The sequence below is a fragment of the Cervus elaphus genome, chromosome 20, assembly GCF_910594005.1.
Source record: "Cervus elaphus chromosome 20, mCerEla1.1, whole genome shotgun sequence".
Classification (NCBI taxonomy): domain Eukaryota; kingdom Metazoa; phylum Chordata; class Mammalia; order Artiodactyla; family Cervidae; genus Cervus; species Cervus elaphus.
In genome coordinates this window covers 99,392,002-99,413,489 of record NC_057834.1, presented here as the reverse complement: position 1 = coordinate 99,413,489, position 21,488 = coordinate 99,392,002, and the positions used below count along the sequence as shown (strand labels likewise).

General features: G+C 39.9%; 2 protein-coding genes across 16 annotated transcripts in view; one reads left to right on the top strand and one right to left on the bottom strand.

The window, feature by feature from the left end:
* Window positions 1-6,287, bottom strand: part of DNAI4 (dynein axonemal intermediate chain 4) — a 103,843-nt gene extending 97,556 nt beyond the window's left edge. Inside the window, 2 exon segments of the mRNA XM_043875851.1 lie at window positions 6,107-6,233; window positions 6,236-6,287. Of these exon segments, the coding sequence (XP_043731786.1) occupies window positions 6,107-6,233; window positions 6,236-6,275 (167 nt within the window). The 5' untranslated portion in view covers window positions 6,276-6,287.
* A 125-nt stretch (window positions 6,288-6,412) lies between these two features.
* MIER1 (MIER1 transcriptional regulator) overlaps window positions 6,413-21,488 on the top strand; it is a 69,105-nt gene continuing 54,029 nt past the window's right edge. For 3 of the 15 annotated variants that reach the window (XM_043875866.1, XM_043875859.1, XM_043875858.1), the window contains exons 1-3: window positions 6,839-6,980; window positions 7,591-7,691; window positions 10,702-10,778. In XM_043875866.1, coding sequence (XP_043731801.1) covers window positions 10,708-10,778 — 71 coding nt within the window. In that variant the 5' untranslated portion in view covers window positions 6,839-6,980; window positions 7,591-7,691; window positions 10,702-10,707. The other 12 variants (XM_043875868.1, XM_043875863.1, XM_043875853.1 and 9 more) reach the window with 11 other exon arrangements.

The window sequence follows — 21,488 nt, the reverse complement described above, 5'->3', positions numbered from 1 at the left end:
CCTGGTGCCTCTTCATGTGCCCCTCTATGTGGTTCAGCATGCCATGCCTCCTGGTTTTAGGGATCTATGAGTATTTAAAAACAAACTCCTTCCTTTATGGTAGTTCTTTCTGTGTCTGTTTCTTACCATATGCGATTAAAAGACAGTCCAAATACCCTTAACACAGCAGACACAGAACTAATGCTTGCATGCATGCTAAGTCGCTTGTCATGTCTGACTCTTTGCAACCCTAGGGGCTGTAGGCCACCAGGCTCCTGTGTCCATGGGATTCTCCAGGCAAGAATACTGGAGTGTGCCGCCATGCCCTCCTCCAGGGGATCTTCCGGACACAAGGATTGAACTCGTGTCTCTCCTGTCTCCTGCACTGGCAGCCAGGTTCTTTACTGCTAGCACCACCTGGGAAGCCCTACAGAACCAACAGGACTCTGTAACTGATAATAACTATGCTGATTGACATTTAAACTTCCAAGTACTTCCACTTATTTTTGCAATTCTTTTACTTATTTCACCCTTTAAAAATGGAAATATAATTGACCTACAACACTGTTAGTTCTAGGAGCACAATATTGTGATTCAGCATTTCTATACATTACTAATGATTACCACTCTAATTCAATTCCTATAATAACTTATTAGATATTTAATTGCCATGTTTTACATGTGAACAAACTTAGGTCAATTTAAATGCCCAAACTCATCCAGTAACTCACAGACTATGTGTTCCTGAGCAGGTTTCTTAATCTGTTTCTTTCCTCATACATAAATTAAGGTTAATAATAGTACTGGCCTCATAAAGTTAAGGTCATGATTAAATTAGCTTTTATTTCTAAAGCACAATAAGAAGTTAAATTGTAGACATGTTCAATATTACATACTATGAGTGCTAATCTGGTGGAGTTGTTTGGTAGCAGTTGAAAATCAAGAGGAAAGTGAATCTTAAGGAACAGAAGTGAGAACTAGAGATACAGATTTGAGAAACTTTCATGGAGATGGTAATAAATGAACTGAGTTCCAAAATAAAAACCTAGAGCTACAAAGAGAAGGTAATAGGGCCAAGGAGAGAAACTGGAAGTAGAAGGTAAAACTAGAAAAAAGGCACCTAGCCCAGTAATAAGTGAACCAGTTAAGGGCTGGTTCAGGGTTAAAAAGGGGGAAATTGATATTGTTAAATGCTGTGAGAGGTGAAAAGCAAGCCCACTGAATTTGGTGACTTTTGAAACCTTTAGGTTACTCATTATTGACCTCAGTAATTTTCATACAGCAATGGAGACAACAGAATGCAAAGATTAAAGAGTAAACACAGATACTTGTGGTTTATGGTCTGACATGTAAAGGCTGCAAAAGACATCCATCTAGTACTCACAAGAAAAGGCTTAGCAAACTGAAAATCAATGGGTCTTCTTAGACCCATCAGAGAATTGAGGTTACATGCAAACCCCTGTACTGAAAGAGATGTAGGAATAACAGAATCACAACTTACTGAAACTGACACTAGAGCTAACAAGTGGAAGGAAAACCTAACAGGCAATAGCCTAATTGCTGAAAAATGAGTGTAGACTAATTCAAAAGAGAAAAAATTGCTGGGGGCCTAGCCTTAGGGAGGCCCCACACTTTTATCAAGTTTTACCTTCAGGAGCTCCAGCAAGCTCCCAGGATGAAGGTCAGAGTAAAATTCCCTGATAGTTTCAGCAGGGGGATAGGAAGTAACCATTCTGAAATACAAATAGAATGTTCACTGTTAACAAACGCCTGCCCTCAAGGAAAACCATTTTACCAGAGCCTAAGCAACATGGGGAAAGGGAAATATCTTACTTTAAGTAACCTTCTGGTTCCACCTCAAAACAAAAAAAATTCTGATAATTACTTATGAAGGTCATGGCCCAGGGGAAAAGGCCCACTAAATGATTAAGACCTAATCATAGGATTAAGGCACACTTCTCTCTGCCTTCCCATTCTCACCCAGCACATCTTACCACATCAACAGGGCTCCTGTATAATAACAGGGGATTACAATGGGAAGAACTGCAAGGCTCACACTCTAAGTAGGAGTCTCTAGGGAAACCTAAAAACCAGAGGAGACAAAAAAACCAGGACACTAGAGGAAACTGAAGTCTCGGAAACCTACAGCTACAGTAAACAGCCTGATTCCTAAGCAAATAAACATAAAACTTCACACTAAGTGCTTACTTATCTCAGTTCATATTACCTGATGCAACATGTTTAGCTTTCAACAAAATACATGGCATACCAAAAGGCATAAAGCAGTCTGAAGAAACCAGCATTAGAGCCACAACAGACAGGACAGAGATTTTGGAATTGTTAAGACTGGGAATTTAAAATAATTATGATTAATATGCTAAAGATCCTAAAGCAAAAAGTGAATAACACACAAGAACAGATAAAAACTACTCTCCCCCTCACCCACCCAAATCAAAAGGAAATGAATAGATAAACGGGCAAAGAAATGAGATAAAAGCATTGAAGAAAGCACTAGTAATTTTTTTTCACTACAGTGGAAGATTGTCCAATACAGCCAACCCCCAAACTATGATTTTTCGACTTTACAATGTTGTGAAGGTAATACATGCTCATTAGAAATCCTACTTTCTTTTCCTGGGCCAACAATATAAAATGATACTCCCACAGCTCCCAGTCAATCGTGCAATCACAAGGGGAGGCAACAAATAGAACCATTTTGTACCCACAAATTTATTTAATTTTCAGTATTGAATAAACTGTATGAGGTATTCAACACCTTATTATAAAACAGACTTTGTCTTAGACAGTTTAGTCTAACTATAGGCTAAAGCAAGTGTTCAGAGCATGTTTAAGGTAGGCTATGCTAAGTATGCTTCCCTGTTGGCTCTGATGGTAAAGAATCCGCCTACAATGCAGGAGACTGGGGTTTGACCCCTGGGTCAGGAAGATCCCCTGGAGAAGGGAATGGCTGCTCACTCCAGTGTTCTTGTCTGGAGAATTCCATGGACAGAGGAGCCTGGAGGGCTACAGCCTATGGGGTCACAAAGACTCGACTGAAGCAACTTAGCACATGTGCCCATGATGTTTGGTAGGCTCAGTGTATTAAGTCCATTTTCTGTTTAATGATATTTTCAACTTAAGATGGGTTTACTGGGACATAACCTCATGGTAAGCTGAGGAAAATCTGTATTGTTAAGCCAATAAGAAAGACCCAATATAGGAAACACTGGAGTGGGAAAGTGAAAAATTGATAAATACATGTTTCATGAGATCCTTTCTGAGATCAGTATTAAATCCTAAACTGAGAAAGATGAGAAATAATATATTAGGTCAAACCAATGGTTGTAAACTTTATTATGTAAGAAATTTTGTTTTTAATTAGATAATATGGCTACCTGAAAAAGTGAAGGTTATGCTACTTCCTGTCTCACACCCCAGTTCAGTTCAGTCACTCAGTTATGTCCGACTCTTTGTGACCCCATGGATTGCAGCACGCCAGGATTCCCTGTCCATCAGTTCCCAGAGCTTGCTCAAACTCATGTTCATCGAGTCAAGTCAGTGTCCATCTCCCACCCTACTCATTCCTGAACAGGTAATCTCCCGTGAATGTGTCATTGTTTAAGAAATCCCCAAGGGAATTTTTCTAACACTCTCTCAGGTACTATGAGAGTTTTATGACTTTTTAAGAATTTACATGAAATCGACTTAATTTTACTTTGAGATTTCCAGACCAACAAGTAAAAAAAACCAGACAAGATGAACAGTAACCAATGTTACTAAAGCATATTATTACACTCATTTGTTTGCTGCCAGCAAATATTTATTATCTTCAGTCTAGGCAACAGCAGTGAACAAAACAAAAACCTCTGCCTTCATGGAGTACATCATAGCTTGGATGAAAACAGATTAACAAAAAAGTATATGATATACCAAACAGAATAAACTTTTTGAAGAACAATAAAGCAAGTTGAGGAACTGAACGTATTGGGAAGAGTATATTATTTTATCTTGGGTAGTCAGAGAAGGAGTCTTTGATAAGGTGACAGCTGAAGAAAACAAATGAATTATGAAATGACTAAGGGTACAATATTCCAAAGAACAGCAAATGCTGTTGAAGAGGTCCTGAAGTGGGAAAAGGTGCTTGATATTGTTGTGGAACAATGCAGAGTATAACTAGCCAAGGGGAAGAGTCCAAGGTGAGATCCTGCGCGGCCTACAGAGGATGAGCTATTATTCTGAGTGAAATGTGAAGAATCGGGAAACTTTTGAGAAGAACCACAGTGATTACTATGTTGAATGAAGGTGACGGTAAAGAGACCATTTAGGAGTTTACTGCAATGTGACAGTTACTGACACTGGAGTGGTAGTCTGGACTTATTTTGCAGGCAGAGATGGTAGAAACTACTGGTGGATGGGGGTATTGAGATGTCAAAGGTAAACTAAGGTTTTTTTTACTGAGTAACTGGAAGAATGGAAACTGTCGTTTACTGAAATGGGAGACTGCAGATTTGATTAGAGGGGGAAATAAATTCAGTCTTAAATATGAATTTTGAGATGCCCATTAACTTCTAAGTGCAGCTATCTGATTTTAAGCCTGTTTTCTTGGGAGAGGTATTGGCTGGAGAGAGAAACTTGTAAACTGTGAGCACATGGGTAATTTTTAAAGGCAAAAAACAAGAGTGAAGAGAAAAGGTTGTAAGACTGACTAACCCCATCAACACTCCACTATTTAGATATGTGAGAGACTGAAGACCTAACAGCAAAGTATTTTGAAAAGCAGCAGGCATAGAGCACGGAGAAGGCAATGGCACCCACTCCAGTCCTCTGGCCTGGAAAAGCCCATGGGCGGAGGAGCCATGGCTGCAGTCCACGGGTCGCAAAGGGTCGGACAGGACTGAGCGCCTTCACTTTCACTTTTCACTTTCATGCATTGGAGAAGGAAATGGCACCCCACTCCAGTACTCTCGCCTGGAAAATCCCAGGGACGGGGGAGCAGGGTGGGCTGCCGTCTGTGGGGTTGCCCAGAGTCGGACACGACTGAAGCGACTTAGCAGCAGCAGCAGGCATAAAGCAAGAGGAGAATTAGGAGAGTGGTGTCCCAGAAACCAAATGAAGTGATTCAAAACTCAGGAAGTGGTAAATTAGATCAAAGCTGCTGATGGCTGAGTTAAGAAACAGAAATAGCCATTACACTTGGCTGGACAGTTATTGCTGACCTTCACACAAGCTGTTTTTGTGGAGTGGTAGGATAGACAAACCTTGGTGGCTCAGATGGTAAAGAATCTGCCTGCAGCGAAGACGTGGGTTTGATCCCTGGGTTGGGAAGATCCCCTAAAGAAGGGAACGGCTACCCACTCCAGTATTCTTGCCTGTAGAATTCCACTGGACAGAGGAGCCTGGTTGCTACAGCCTATAGGATGGTGAAGAGTCGGACACGACTGAGTAACTAACACTTTCATGTTTCAGAATGGACAAAAACCTGAGTACCATATCCAAGACAAAAAAGAAGATTCTCTCCCAACACCTTTCAAACAAGTTCTGCTCAAGAAAGATTAGCTGAGCTGGAAGAGATTGCAGAGGAGAGATGCTGAGGGTTTGAGGAGAACAAAAGTGATCTGGAAGTGTGGGAGAATGAATCAATTAGGAAATTTTAGTGGAATAGATAGACTAAGCGACCATTTGAAGTTTTAAGCGAGACAACTGTAAAGCTGTGGGCTTCTGTCCAGCCCTTAATCCAACTGCTCAGAACAGAAGGTTGTAAGCTGGAATGAGTTTTAAGGCAGGATGGTATGAGAAGGCGTAAAAAAAAACCTCGACTACAGAGCATAGTAATGTTCAGTCTGATGGCTCACAGAAGCTGAGAGATTGAACATCTGGGTACAGCTTGAAGGCAAGTTGGAGAGAAATAAACCACCACACCGGGAGTGCCAGGAGGAATGGTGGTTCTAAACAAACTAGGTCTTTCCCCAAAAGAGGTTTGGAAAAAGCTGTACTATGCCAAGGAAGGAGACATTGCCACCTCGGAGGTTACAAGGTTGCTGACTCAACACAGATGAAGCGGTAAGTTCTAAAAGGGTTCCCTCCGGGACCCAAGGGAATGGACTAAAGTTTTAGCGTCCGAACTTACACCCCGACGCTCGGCTGCCTGCGGCTGTTTACTGGAGAGATGGGCATGGTGGCGACTGGCTGGGGAATGGTCAACCGCCCTTTTTCCTCGCTGCTTCTGAAGCCCCTGTACCCCAAAGCCGGCGTTAGCGGCTCTGGCGAAGGGCACGGGAATGTTTGCCGGGCGTCATGGAGACGGTGGAGCCCTGGCTCAACAAGCGGCCGCGCGGTTGGCTGGCGACTGGAGGCCGAGGAGGAGGGAGGAGGCGGAGGGGAGGGCAGAGGGTTGGTGGAGCAGGAGGAAGCTCCGGACGACGACTAGAAGACGGAGGCGGGCGGCCCGGGCCTCAGGCCCCTCCCAGGCTCTGAGTCTCCCGGGCTGCAGGCGGATGGATGGGGCTTCTTCAGGCGGTGGCGGCAGCAGCGGAGGTGGCGGCGGCGGCGGCAGCAGCGGCTGTAAGTGCAGCCTCCATAAACCATCTCTCCTCTCCTAGTCCTGTTCGGGATGAGAGGCTACCGAGGTGTCCTCGGTCTCCTTTCTCTCCTTCCCCTCCCCCACCGCAGAGTACCGCCCGGAAGACCCTTCACTTCCGGGGAGGGGCTAAGAGAGCGCGCCCAGCGGGCTGCCCCTCCCGGAGTGGCGCCGGCCACCCAAGGCGCATGCGCAGCCCCTCTCCACCGCCCACCCCTGCCCAACTGGGTCTTTTGCTTTGGCGTTGGCGGCGGCGCGCTGGGAATCCGCTGCGGAGTGAGTTCGCCTCGCCCTGTCCGCTTCCGCCCCTTGCTCCAGTCGGCCCAGGAACCTGGTCGGCCGCTGTGGCCCCGCCTCTTTCGCGCCGTATCTCCGGGTCTTGTCTCAGCCCAGGGAGGCTCCTGCTACCACTGCATCCCTGGTGGTGAGCAGGGTCCTGGGCAAAGCAGCCCTTTTCGGAGGGAGTGAGGGAGGGAGGAGAGGCCCGAAGAGGGCATTGTTGTGAGGGAAAGAGGTCCTCGCAGGCCGTGGGAGGATCCCTGGGGACAGATGCCTCCCCCACCTTTGAATGGCCTTGTTCTTTCAGCTTTTGGTGAAAAGATCTCTGGCCTGGAGACCATCTCTAGTCCTCGTTTGCTGTGTGACCTTGGGCGAGTCACTACTTCTCTCTGGGCCCCAGTTATCCCTAAAACTTCCTCCAACGCTAAAACTCTTTAATTTTGCAGAAGAGCTTATGCAGTTACAAGACTGGCCGATCTACTGAGGCCGCTTAGCCGAGGTGACCCGGACTTGAGTGAACCTTTCTTCAGTCATGGGTGGAATGAGGCGACCTATTTATTGAGTCACTTTTATTCCTGTATCATCAGTTGCAAATTGCATGACTCAAGGCTCATTAATGTTTTTCTAAAATTATAATGGGATTCCTGTCCTAATTCCTGGCTGTCTTTAAAAATTAGAGATGGGATGAATACTGAGCTTGTAAGATCATCGTCTCCAGTCTCGTTACTACTGAGGCTCTCTTTCCTTTGATCCAGATGGTGTGGTGGCTCGATTCTCCCAGTGCCTGGCTGAGTTTCGGACGTGGTTAAGAACCAACTGGTTGAGGTTCAATGCAGACAAGACGGATGTGATGCTGGTAGGCAGGGGCACACTTGGAGATTAAGGGAGGGAAAGTCCAAACTCCCTCAAGTATATAAATGTTACATTACTCTTCCAGTGTTTGAGAACGGTTGATGGGCCAGTAATTTCCAGAGTTTGGATGAAATTAAAAAATCATGTCAACGATATTATTAAAATACCAGTTTGTGATAATTTGATAAAATGGAGCCACTGGATAAAACTGTATGTAAAAATTACGAAAAGGAAAACCAGAACTGTTCTTTGCAGAACCAAAAGGCTATATACGTGTTTTGGGGTGGCGTTAATAAAAATCAAACCGAGAAAAAGATGATGCTAATTGTCGCATGGATGTGGGACTTACAATGTAATGCATTAATGCTTTGTAATTTACATGCTGCCTACTACAGTAAAGGTAAAACTCTCAATTTATCTAAAATGTCATTTTCAAAAATAGGTGAAGTTTTTGACATTAGGTGTTCTCCATCGAATTAGTAGTTACCCATAAATTTTTACCTGCACATCATGTGCAAGCTGTCACTTTTAAATAAAAATTTAAGGAAATAGTCTCAAAAGGGACTCTGAAAATTGTTAGATACAGAATTTGATTTTAGGGTTTTGAATGTACTGTATTAATCTATTTCATTCAAACAGCCCCAGAGTCTAAATTGTTGCAAATTATTTTCTTGATGCATTTTGAGAGGTACTTTTTTGAATTGCATAACATGTATATATAGTATTCCTTATATCTGAATCAGGTATTGGTCCTGAATAAAAGGATATATTTCTTAGGTACATGTAAACTGCCAGGTTTATTTATTGGCTAGTTTGGTGTACTGGTTGAAGAAAAATTGAGACTTTAAAATGCTTTTGTTAAAAGCAAAATAATAATTTTGAAGGGTTTGTGTGTGTGTGTATGAGTGTGTATTGCAGCCTCTATAAAATTGTTAAATAACTTTTTAAATACAATATGCAGTAAATTGCTTAAAAATAGTTTCCCAATATAATAGCAGTTTTGAATAACTTAATGTGGTAAAAGTTAATGTAAGTTTGCCTGAACATAAGGAAGCCTTTAGGTGGGGAATGGGAGCTAAAGAGGCATTTATTCAGGCTTTGTAGTGATTTTTTTTGTTTTGGGACATTAGCCACAAATCTCACATATAATTAGAATTAACCACACCTTTTTGCTTAACTGTAAACATTTTACTACACAATTCTAACAGAACTACCATTTTGGATATCACAATAATAAGGACTATAAACTATAATAATTTTAAACAGCTCATATGTAATGGTGAATTTTCTCATGACTTCAACTCTGTAATGTCCCCTTTCAGCTCCTCTGGTATCAGTAGTCTTTAAAGATTTATTTTTTGTTAACCCAAGTATAAATATTGAGTGTTTGTATTTGGATACAAAGAAGATATCTGTTGAATTAATCCAAAGTGCTGAAGAACTCAGGGTAAGGGGTGACAATAACAAAGAGGTAGACTCTGGTTTGATAAAAAGAAGAATGTTCCAAACATTAGAGGTTTTTTGGAAAAGAACAACCTTTTTATGAGACGGTGAGTACATTGGAGGTGTTTAAGCATAGGCAGGAAAGCCTGGTATTGGGGAAAAAGAATGAGGGATTCCTACCTAGACAGTATAGAAATTGACTGAAGACCTCTAAGGTCGCATCCAACATTAAGATTCTGTGACTAATGAATAGTTAATTTGTACATATTTGATACTGAAGAGGTATACAAGAGTTTTGAGAAAGACTTTGCATTCTTTAAGACCCACGTTCGATCCCTGGGTTGGGAAGATCCTCTGGAGAAGGAAATGGCAACCCCCTCCAGTACTCTTGCCTGGAGAATCCCATGGACAGAGGAGCCTGGCAGGCTACAGTCCAGGGGTCGCGCAGAGTTGGACACAACTGAGCGACTAACACGTGACATGATGACATGACAAGATGGCTCCTCATTTTTCTTTAAAATAAGCATTTTATTTTATTTTTTGGCCACGTGGTACTGCATGCACATCCTTAGTTACCCAATCAGGGATTGAACCCATGCCCTCGGCATTGGGAGCATGGAGTCTTAACCGCTGGACTGCTAGCTAGGGAAGTCCCTACTAAAAAATTTAAAGATAAGTATATCACTAGAGTAAGATGGGAGGTGGGTAAAACTATACTGAATTCAATATGTGAACAATGACTTACAACATTGGAGCTGTTTCTCTTTTCCTTTAGAATATCTGAACCAAAAAAAATCACTTAACCCACATTTACAAAAAAAAAAAATGTAGAGGGAATTTTTTTTCCCTTAAATGATAATGCCACTTAAAAATAGTAAAATTGATGCACAGTATTAATAAACTTGAAGTCATTTATCAGTGAGATGGATACCCATTCAAGTATGTCCTAGATTCGATATTCTTGACAATTTCAGAATTCATTCAGTAGGCTAAGGGACTGTGAGCCCCAGCTCTTTATCACAATCGGAATTCTTATTGATAACTGAAGAATCGGAGATTCTTCAAGCAAATTATTCCTGTGCCTTGCATTTTGACAATAATGTTTAATCTTCCTTTTGATAACCAGGTAAATTTCAAATATTAGCTTTCCCATTTAAATGGATAATTCTCCTTTAATCCAGTTGTTTTATAAAGCCTGAGTTTCTACCTCTAGGCCCCTTATTCTTATCTTTACCCACCTCAGTTCTATGCACATCCATTGTTCTTTGCCTTCACAGCCGTTTCCATCAAGCATCTCAAAGTGAAAAGTGTTGCACTAGGAACTGACTTATAAAAAAGTCATTTCTGTTTCAAATCAGAAGGACTAAGGTAATTCAACAGGGTAACTCTTAGAAACTATATACTTATGCTAAAATATTTATTCCCCCAAGGAATCCTGAAAAACACTTTTATATAAGTATTCTAAAAAATAAAGTGAAAATACTGTACAGTACAGTTAATGGTAAAAATTGTTTGTAGATTTGGGAACCTTAAAGTTTTCCTTTCTCTTCTTTCCCTTGCTTTTCTTTCAGTAGAAAATGTGCATCAGATGTTTATGTTTAATTGGTTTACAGACTGTCTGTGGACTCTTTTCCTGTCATATTACCAGGTAATGTCCTTTCACTTAGCAGCTACTTCATATACCTATAAATGCACAAAATATTCATGCACAAATTATTATTGGACATAAGAATTTCAAGTTAAATGTTGAATCTTTGAAAGAAGAAACTACTTAATAGAATCTAGAATTTTAAAGGAATACAAATAATCTATAACAGTCTTCCCCATATTTCATTGTATCGGTTTAAAGAAAAATTGTATACGTGCACATTTATGTAATATATTGTGCTGGCAAAGCATTATTTGGAGGGAACAAATAAGTTTCATATTTAATTGGTTGATTTGGAAGTCATTTTTGAAATTGCATTAAGAAGAATCCTTGAACGTTTGGGGGGAAAACGGTATTTATGAAATAAGACTTTCTAACTTATGCTTTGGTAAAATGTGTTAGTACACGTTTTAATATCATGTTTGCATTACCCAGTATCTGCCATAGTAATGAAAGTGAAACACGTTTGTTATTTTGCAATCATTGGCTCTGGCAATCATCAGAATTGGCACTAAAGCCAGTTAGCAGTTCTCGGCCAATACATTACAATAAACTTTTAATTTCAGGCATTGCACGTAAGCAAATTCTCCACCTATACAGTCGAATTGGAGATTATATCTATTAAAGAGCAGCTTTTCAGTATTTCACATTTAGAAATTTTCTGTAGTGCAGAACCATTGCACAATTATGTTACTACTGGCATTGCAGAAGGTGTGTAAGGAAAAGCAAATGATACATGAGGATGGCAGTCTACCCAGTACAGTCCCTTTTCTTAATCCCTGCTGTGACCCGTAAAAATTTGTTACATGGGATTTTACAGTTTCTGTCGGGAGAGAGCCAAGAGAAGTATCCGCCAAAGGATAACCGCTTTCAAAGCGCGCTGCTTGCCGTTGTTGCAATCACAGCAACATCCGTTTTTCCAACAAATGGGACTTCAAAAGAGGCCTACACGTAAAATATATCGTATCTTTCCCCCAGAGATATGAATGCTGGACGTGCCTCCTTTAGCTAGTTTCCTTCACCTCTAGTCCCTAGAGCCCGCTCCCGGGCTGGGGTCGCGGCTCCGCTGGGCTGGGGAGGCGCCAGATACCGAGATGCCCACCTCCCGCTCTACACCCACCTTGGCTCCGCCTCCTCCGCGCTCCTCTGGGGGAGGGCTGCCTCGGGGCCGCGCGCGCTCCTGTTCCCGCGCGCGCGTTCTGGCCTTTTCCCTCCAGTCCCGCTGAGCCCCGGCGCCGCGAGGGGGCGGAGTGGGGTGTGGTGGGCGCGCTCGGGCGGCTCCTGCGCGTTCCCGCCGAGGCAGCGGCGGCGGGAGCGGCAGAGGCGGCGGAGGCTGGAGTCCCGTTGCCGAGTCTCACATCCGGGTTCTGGCCGTGACCCAGCTGCGGCCGCCGCGGAGATGTGACCCGTCAGTACGGCAAATATGGCGGAGGTAAGGGAGCGAGCTCCCCCTCCCTGTCCCGGAGCCGGGCGCCCCCAGGTCCGGGCCGGGGAGGAGTGGAGTGGGCCTGGCTAGGGAGGCCGAGCCCTGCTGGCGCCACTGCCCACCTGTTGTCCGGAACAGGCCGCGCTCTGGGCGGGAGCTTTTCGTGGAACTTAGTTGAGATGGGTCTGTGGGTAGGAGAAGGCGGAGGCGTAGTTGGACTTCGGGGGCGCTTTAAAGGGTCGAGGGCGGCGTGGCTGTGCGTACGGAGAGGGGCGGGGGGGGGGGGGGCGCCCGCCCCGCGAAGTAGGGGCGCCTGTGGCGCAACTTCGCCGGCCGGTACTAGGGGCCGAGAGAGGAGCTGCTGCTTCCTCTTGCGAAGTTTCTTCCCTCTCTAACCGAGATGCTGTTGCGCCCTACCGCGTCACCCCTATCGGTTTGCTACTGACATTCCGCCTGTGTTGGGGAAAACGTAAGGAAAACGGCCTCTAACTCTGTAATTTTCTTGATGGTGACCAGATGAGCGTGGAGAAATGAACCTGGTCTTTTCGCAATCCATCACTCTAGGTTAGGGCAGCCTCCCCATTTCTTCAAACATTCCCCCTTCCCTTCCCGGTAGAACCTCTTTTTCTCTCTTTATATTTCAGAAGAGTTGCTTTCTCCCTTTCTTACCCCCATCACTTTCCGGGCGTTTTACGCCTTTGAGAATCGAGGTTGTCTATTCCTATCTTTCTCTTTCAGTTTTTTCCCCGCTTAGGGAAGATTTCCTCCCCTCCCCCCGCACCCCCCCCCCCCAGCCCCAGTTTGCTCTTTTTCTCGTAAACGAGTTCCCAAAGCCCCCTTTCTTCTGTGGCGATTGTTTTACATTTGGGGGCCTTAAATCCAGGGGGGCCTTAAACCCCCATGTTGGGGCAGACAACCTCTGTTGATTAATCTGAATTTAGTATATACTACAGGAGATTAAAATTTTTGCCTCTGATGTAAACCTACAAACATTTGACTTTTTTAAAATACTTTTTTTCTCCCTTACCGTCAGAAGAATTTCGATATCCTTTACTCGCTGGAGTTGAAGAGGTGGTATATTTGGACTTTTATGTCTTCCTTGAGTAGAGCCACTTTAAATGTTGGCAAAGACATTTTTTTCTTCTGAGGATTATCATTTTCATGGTCTCAGGGGCACCTAAAAACAGATTTAGGAAGTAGATAATTATATTTACCCTCCACCCCCTATTTTTGTCTTCATTATTTGCTAAAGGAAGCCAATGGTGAGTACACTTTCATCAATACCATAATACTTCCTCTTTAAATCTTGTAATTCAGAAAAATAGATTTTGGAAAAGAATGTTAATTTGGAGACCTGTTCAAGTACCTGTTGAGTGGAGGGACCCAAAGCTTAAGAGTTTTCTGGAGTGGCTCTTAGGGTGCTCCTTCCCCATGGTGTATGGAAACTGACTTTATGTTCTGGAGTATTTGCTATTTAAAAAGAATAGAAGGATTGATTGCTGCCAGTATTTTTAAAATTTTAATATTCTGATATAAAAATAAATTTAGATCTTAAGGTTTACTTCCATTTCTTTTGTTCCTTGTGATTAAAGAATTGTATTCCAAGGAATATGAATTGGACAAAACAGTACTTTGTATTTCACTTAATGTGACTGGATTTATTCCACTGGGCTGAAAGATATTTAGTCCTGATGAGGTTCTTAAGGGCTTGTTTCCTTCGTGTGTATAAGGGGAAGGGATTCTGTGTACCTGGCTTTACATATATTTTGTCAAATAGTCTTCAGTGAATGCCTATTAGGTAAGCAGCGCTGTGTTGTAATAGGTGATGTGGTGTCTTGCCTCGTGGTGCTGCTCAGGATGGTTGGAATTTTAAGTTTTGTAGTCATAGTTTTAAAGCAAGATATTACTGAAGGAAAATATCTTAGTGTATGAAAATACAGTGAAATTTAAATTTAAGTTTAAAAAAATTTAAATTTAAGTTTAAAAAAAAAACCTTAGAAATTTTAACTACTACCACACTGGAAACAATATGTAAATAAAAGCATTTAAACATTTAATTTCTTTTAGAATTAAAGATTGTATTCATTAGTGATTGAGTCACTGATTATTTCTTAATAATTTCAAGTGGACATTTTAGTTTCCTTAAAAATCGCATCACTTGGAGAATGGAACTTTCATGTTTTGTAGGAACACAGGAATAGTTCAATTTCAAGAAAATTTAAAAAACCCTGAAATTTGTTTCCATTGCATTTATTTTAGTGACCTTGTTATCTTTTAAAAATTAATCTTTCATGTTCTTCAATTACTTGTAGATGGTTTTATTTATAATGAATTTTGAGGAAGAGTGGAGGAAACTTCTTCATCTCTGTCTCACAGAAAATCTAGAACCAGTGAAGTAGTGAAAAGTAAAATGAATTTGTAGTTTTCCTATCTCAATATTTTAGTAATTAGAATGATTTTAGAGACTGGTCATTTTAAAAATTAGACGAAGGAGAAATGCTTGATTTGTAGAGTGCTTTTACTTTTATTTGAACTCCGAAGAGATTTTTTTTTTTATGCTGCCGATATAAAGCGTGTGATAAAATAATTCAAATCCCATGCTCTTTGCACTTTTGATTAAGTCGACCAGAGGACTGACTCTAACCGGTGAAATTACAGTAAGTGCAAAGTGACAAAATGTGTTCATTTGATAAATCTGAAGGGAAAACAGGTCACTGAAGAAACATGTCTCTAGAGAAAAATGTAGGTATGATGCTTCTGGGCTTCTTGTTGTTGTTGTTTCCTGCATAGAGTGACCCTGATCTTGTTTTTCCAAAAAAACATTTGATTCTTAAATACTTTTTGCTTTAGATGTGTACAGAATACTAATTTTTCATACTTGATCTGATCATCTTAGTCCATAATAAGTATGTCATGCTTATTAAAATTGTAACATTTAAAACATATATAACATATACAGAAGTAATGACATATGCTCCATTTCTTAATACTTTCTGGTAATATTTCTCCCTGCTTATTATCCCCTAAAATTATTAATGAACCTTCCAAAAGGAGGCTCTCCTGGTCACAGTTAAAGGAAATTACAGGGTAGTGGCCGTTGTACAAAAGCAGTGAGAAAGAAAGAATAAGAGGAAAAAATAGTCAGTCCTTTGGGTTTTATAAGGATATGTGGTGGGAACCTTTGGGAATGAACAATTTGTCTTTTATTTCAGAGTTTGTAAACACATAAGCGACTTCTCTTTCAAGGGAAGAGAGATCATAGCATAGTTTAAGACCTGTCTTCACCTAGGCCATATTGTTGTCTCATAAAAAGAAGAAAATTTAATGAATTTGCTATTTTGTGTTAGTTTTAAGTACTTTAGTATTGCCAAAAATAATACATCATGTTTAGTCACTGTCACATCTATCCATTTCTGTTAAAAACAGACTCATTGTGTAACATTTTTCAAGGGTATTTGGATTTTGTTTCTTAAGGAAATGGGATCATCTTGAATGCTATTCTTGATAGTGTTAATTTCTACTCTTAAAACTTGTTTCACCGCAGTGAATTCAGACCTAAAATAATTATGCCAGTAATGAAAAAAAATTTTTTTTTAGTGTTTATACTTACAGAGCTATTAAGGATTTATCTAGAGTGCTTAACACTCATGCATGGGAGTTTGAAAAGCTTAATTCAGAAGGAATAATAGTCGTAGTGCTTGACAAGGTAGGAAAGATTAGTTGGGAAATATAGAAGTGAATTTCTTTTAGAGAATTCTGGAGACGAATCATTTTCCCAAATAATTAAAAAATACAACACTGCCTTTGAAACTTCAGCATGTCATTATGAAAAGTAACCAGCTATACAGAAATTTCTTGCATGAAGTTCAGATGGAGTCACTGTATATTTCTAAATATCTCCAAATGGTTTCAAAATTCATTGCAGTGATTAAGTTCACATACCAGTTGTTACTAGGGACCACTCTGTTTGACTTATGCTGTGGCTTAGAATGTTATGTTTATGTTGTATGAAATTCATAAAGTAGCAACCCCAAAAGCTTTTTGCAGATTAGATTTTTTTCCCCAATAGCCCTAGATTTAAAAAATAATACATTTAGAATAGTCTTAAACATATCCCATCCATGAAGATAAGTACTCCTCAGTAGTGTTAATGTTTTTTTGAGCAGTTCATAAAAAAAGTAAAGAACTTAGATCTCAAAGGAAATTGGACTAAACCTGAAGATATCTAAATCTTTTCATTCTAAGGGAAAATGAAACTGAGTAGAGAGTCTATGTAGTTTGTCCTGGGTTGTGCTGTTTATGTAGCACAATCAAGGCTGGAACATAGAAGGCTTCTGAATTGCTAGTGCTTAGTAATAGCAATTCATCCTCTATAAATTATTACTATTGTAGTAAATTTTCTAATTTTAACTCCAAAACTTTCTTAACAAACAGTTAAGTGATTTAATTTTGTGTGAAGGAAGAGGGATGGTGGGCCCGTGGCACAGTCTCCCTGCCCTCTGTCCACCCTGGAATAGGGCCCCAACTCCTTTCTGTCTTCGTCCCTATCACTGTGAGAATCTGGTATCTGCATTACTAAGTGATATTAATACTTAAATAATGGTGGAATTCGTTTGTGGGAAACAATTAGTTAAGACAATTACACTCACTGAAAATGTGTTTTTGATTGTCCAGGATAAAAGAATCTAATTCATGTTTTTACTACCTTACTTATTTATGTTTTAGTAATAGTGATATTCTAGTTTATCTTTTGTCTGTCAATTTACAGTTTTTTTGGTATGTGGGATATTTCTTATCATGGTCTAAAAATACAGAAGAGAAACATTTAAACAAATTTGAGGTACTGAATATTTGTTACAACTATTAGTAGCTTGATCAACTAAATTGAATATATGAGTGTAGATATAAAAGTTGCTATAAAAGTTAACACAGTTCATTCTGATTCTTTGATTTAGCCAATTCATACCCTCTCTGCTGTTTTCCATCTCAGATAAAACAATTATGTATGTACCTAAAAGAAAACTAGGTTATTTTTCAAAATTATATAAACTTGTTTTTAAAAAATAATGGCAAATAGTAAGTTTTCTTGAAAATCTAAAAGTGAGAGGAGAAAATGAAAGTGGCTCATAATTCCACTGTATTATCTCCACTGACTTTCTGTTTAAAAAACAAAGAATAGTGCTTGCAAGTGATTAAAAAATTCCAGTAGTACCAAAAGGCATAAAGTGGAAAAGCCTCCTTTCCCCAACCCATGTTCTAGAGGTAACTTGTTAGCAGATTTTTGTGTATCCTTTAGGGGAAAAATTTTTTATGTGTGTTCCAGCCCAATTTTCCCCTTCCTCTACACTTTTCTTTTACTCCTAATATAGCTATCTGTGTATAGACACATACACGCGCACATGTGTTTAGCATTTTTTCCCTCAGCCAGCACAAGCAGAACTGTCTCATTCTTTTTAGTGAATTAGTAATTTCCTTTGCTTGGAAAAACTATGTTTCATTTCTAACTAATTAAATAATGAACTTAAATTTTTTCCCAACTTTTTGCTGTAGACAGCTCTGTAGTAATAACTGGGATACACCTATCTTTATGTGCTTTTTTAGTTATGTCAGTAGGGTAAGTTCATGTTGGCGAGATGATCTGCAGAACGCTTTAACTCATATTTCTATCAGTAATATATGAGCGTGTTTTAAGTATATTTTAATCCCCAATGTAAAAAATCTTTACTGATTGCATTTTATAATTTGAGATTTTTCTGAAAATAAGTATTGTTACAAATGAGTACCTGCTTAGCTTTAGTTGTAGTCTTTCACCGTCCTTTCTAATTTACTGTAATCATTAATGGTAGATGTTGCAGGTTTTCTGAAGGGTATTGTTAGATACCAGTTCCTAATGAGACATAGATAATAGTCTGACGTGACAAATGACAACTTGCAGTCACATTTTAAACATGCTTTGACTAGATGAAAACCATTTAAAAAAAAAAAAGGGAAAGGAGGAGAGAGATAAAGAGAAGTTTTTGGTTTGTTTGGTTTTTTTGTTGTTGTTTTTTTTTAGATATTTAATAGTTTCTTTCGGAAATACAGAAGGAATTAGGTCCTAGACTTTACCTTCACTACCTATTGTGGAACCTTTATCAAGTCAGTTTTATCTCCCTGGGTTTGCTAATCTATAAAATGAGGTAGATGGGGTAGGTTTTATTGCCAGGTTCATGATCAAGTAAATTTATGCATTTGGAAATATGTAGTACTATATGAACCTAAGCTGGTTCTGCTATTCTTTTAAATATCTAAATTAAAAATGCCCTCATTTCATACTAAAATTTCTGGTATTATACTAAACTCATATTTATATGTATTTATATACTAAATTCATAATGAAAGATGATCAGTTTGTTTGTTGGTGGGCCAAAGTAATGCTTACAGTATAAACTATTTTCAAATGCCTGTTTTCAAGAAGCCGATCTTTGATTTAATTGGATATAATGGACTTCCCTGGTGGCTCAGTGGTAAAGAACCTGCCTGCCAAGGAAAGGAGATGCAAGTTCATTCCCTGGGTTGGGAAAATCCTCTGGAGGAGGAAATGGCAACCCACTCCCATATTCTTGGCTGGGAAATCCCATGGATAAAGAAACCTGGCGGCTATAGTCCATGGGGTTGCAAAAGACTCAGACACAACTTAGTGACTGAGCGTGTGTGCATGTATGTGCGCACGCACACATACACACACACACTCTCTCTCCCTCCTTCCCTCCCTCCCTCCGTCCTGCTCTTTCCCTCTCTCTCCGTCTGTGTCTCTCACCAGTCTCATTCCTGTCCTTACGACCCAATATAGTACAATTTTATTTTGAACATAGAATACTAAAATATATATCTATAGGCAAACCATTCCTGCTTCCCCTCCCCCAGTCCTAATCCAGATATACCATCCACCACATCATGTTTCTTAAAACCTCCTCGTGTGCTATCTTTGAGCACTGGGTGTTCTGGTTTATGCCAGCTATACGTATAAATGCTATCAGTCATTTAGCATTTGGCATCTTAATGAATGGAACATATTTTAGACCTTTTTCAGAGCATTGCAGTGGTAACTGTTTACCAATAAAACAAAACTCAGTATGGTATTTATTTGCATTTAGCACAGTTTGAGGAGTTTTACAAACTATACAGACCCCAGTTGCAATTCAGTCTATTATTGCCAATATCTAATAACATCAGTGAAAGTGTACCTTTTATTCTTAGGTAGAATAACTTATTTTTTATCAGAAGACTGTTAAATGGAATAATTATTGGAGTGTTCAAAAAGGACCAAATGCTCAAAGAGCTATTTCTTTTAAGCTAGTTTGAAAGACGTGCTGGTTTCTCTTGTTTAAGCCTTTCAAACCTATTTCAGAAGTTTCCAAAAAAGGAAAAACGGCCATTGTAAGGCCACTCTGTGTATAGTGAACCTGGGACCAGATGAAGATAATCATTAACTTTGCTGTAGCCTTGGATAGAGGTTGTACTTAAATTTGGGAAATAAAGTTTGAAGTGAAAGTGGATTAATATTTTTAAATGTTGATTTGCTGTGTAATATGTGTGGTGGTTTAATCCATTTTGAGCTAGAAGTGAGCTAGAACTGTTCAAAAGATGTTGTTCAGTTTCCCAGTCATGTCCGACTGTTTGCGACCCCATGGACCGAAGCACACCAGTCCTCCCTGTCCCTCACCATCTCCCAGAGTTTGGCCAAGTTCATGTCCATTGTATTGGTAATACCATCCAGCCACCTCATCCTCTAACATTCTCTTCTTCAACATCAAAAGATGTTAAGCGAGCTAAAAATTTTACTCTTTCTATGGTTACATTATTCTCTTTTTACCCTACTCCACAGCTTCCCCTTAGAGGAACCAAATTTAAAAGTAGCACTGTTTCGACTGTCTGGCAGTTCGAGATGGTGGTATGACACTTGAAAATATACAATATTGAATAATGGTCTTTTGTTAAAATGAGTCAGTGCTATAGACAAGAACCATTCTCTTGTAAGAATTAAAAGGAACAAATAGGAACCTTGGGAAAGTATGCCTTAAAACAATGTAAGTCACCATGTAGACTCTAGAATGTCACACTTACGGCAATAGCGTGATGCAGACTGTTTTCAAAATGGAATTTTTAATATCTCATAAGAATTTATCTTAGAGGCCTAGCTTTTGAAAAATTGGGCACTTTTTGGCTCTTCAATTTTGTTCCCCCCCTTCCTGCTCCATATTTCAGTAGAAAGAAGGAAAATACTAGAATATCCGTATCTTCTTGCTAGTACTTTTGAACTTCCAGCATCTCTGACTTCTGATGAGCCTAAGTAGACAGCTTGAAATGAATAGGCAAGGTTTTAGTTATAAAGATTTTGTCATTTGAGGCATCTTTTGAATTTGTGTTCTTGAATTTATCTTATAGGAGTTGTTGTTTCTAGATGACTTGTCTATAACTGTTGAATTAGCTGAATTACGATAAAACGCAGCCACAAACTGTCCAGTGGTGATAACACTAAAATAATTTGCTAATGGTTTTATCTTTAAATTTTCCAGATGTTTGTGGTTAAATTTATAAGAGGTAGAATGGTATAAGAGGTAGGAGTACTATAATAGGAAAGTGTTTGTGATCTCCTATTAGATAACCTTCCTTTATTGACCTTGCAGGATTGCTAACTTTAAAAGTATGTTGTGTGTTAGTAAAGGTAAAGGAATGTTTGTACTTAAGTAACATTTAAATTTTTCCTTCTGCTTTCTTACAATATAGTTTTTATTCTAAATAACATCTTAAATTATTTCTGCCTCCCTTCTCACACTGATTTTAAGCCAGAGAGCAGCTTGATAGCAGACCTTGGGTTTAATTTTCCCTGTATTGATGGGAGCGAATATTTTAGAGAGTTCAGAGATCTGAAATCATATGTTTGTGTGCGTGCTAACTCACTTGAGTCGTGTCTGACCCTTTGCGACCCTGTGGACTGTAGCCCTCCAGGCTCCTCTATCCATGATATTCTCCAGGCAAGAATACTGGAGTGGGTTGCCATGCCCTCCTCCAGGGAATCTACCCAACCCAGGAATTGAACCCATGTCTCTTAATGTCTCCTGCATTAGCAGCCAGGTTCTTTACCACTAGTGCCACCTGGGAAGCCCAAAATCCTGTCTCTTGAATGACATATATTATAAGATACATATTCGCCTTTGAAATCAGTTACACATTATTGTCTTTGTTTCTAGATTCAGGAATGTTTTATAGATTTTTCTCTGTGTTTAAATAAACATGTCACA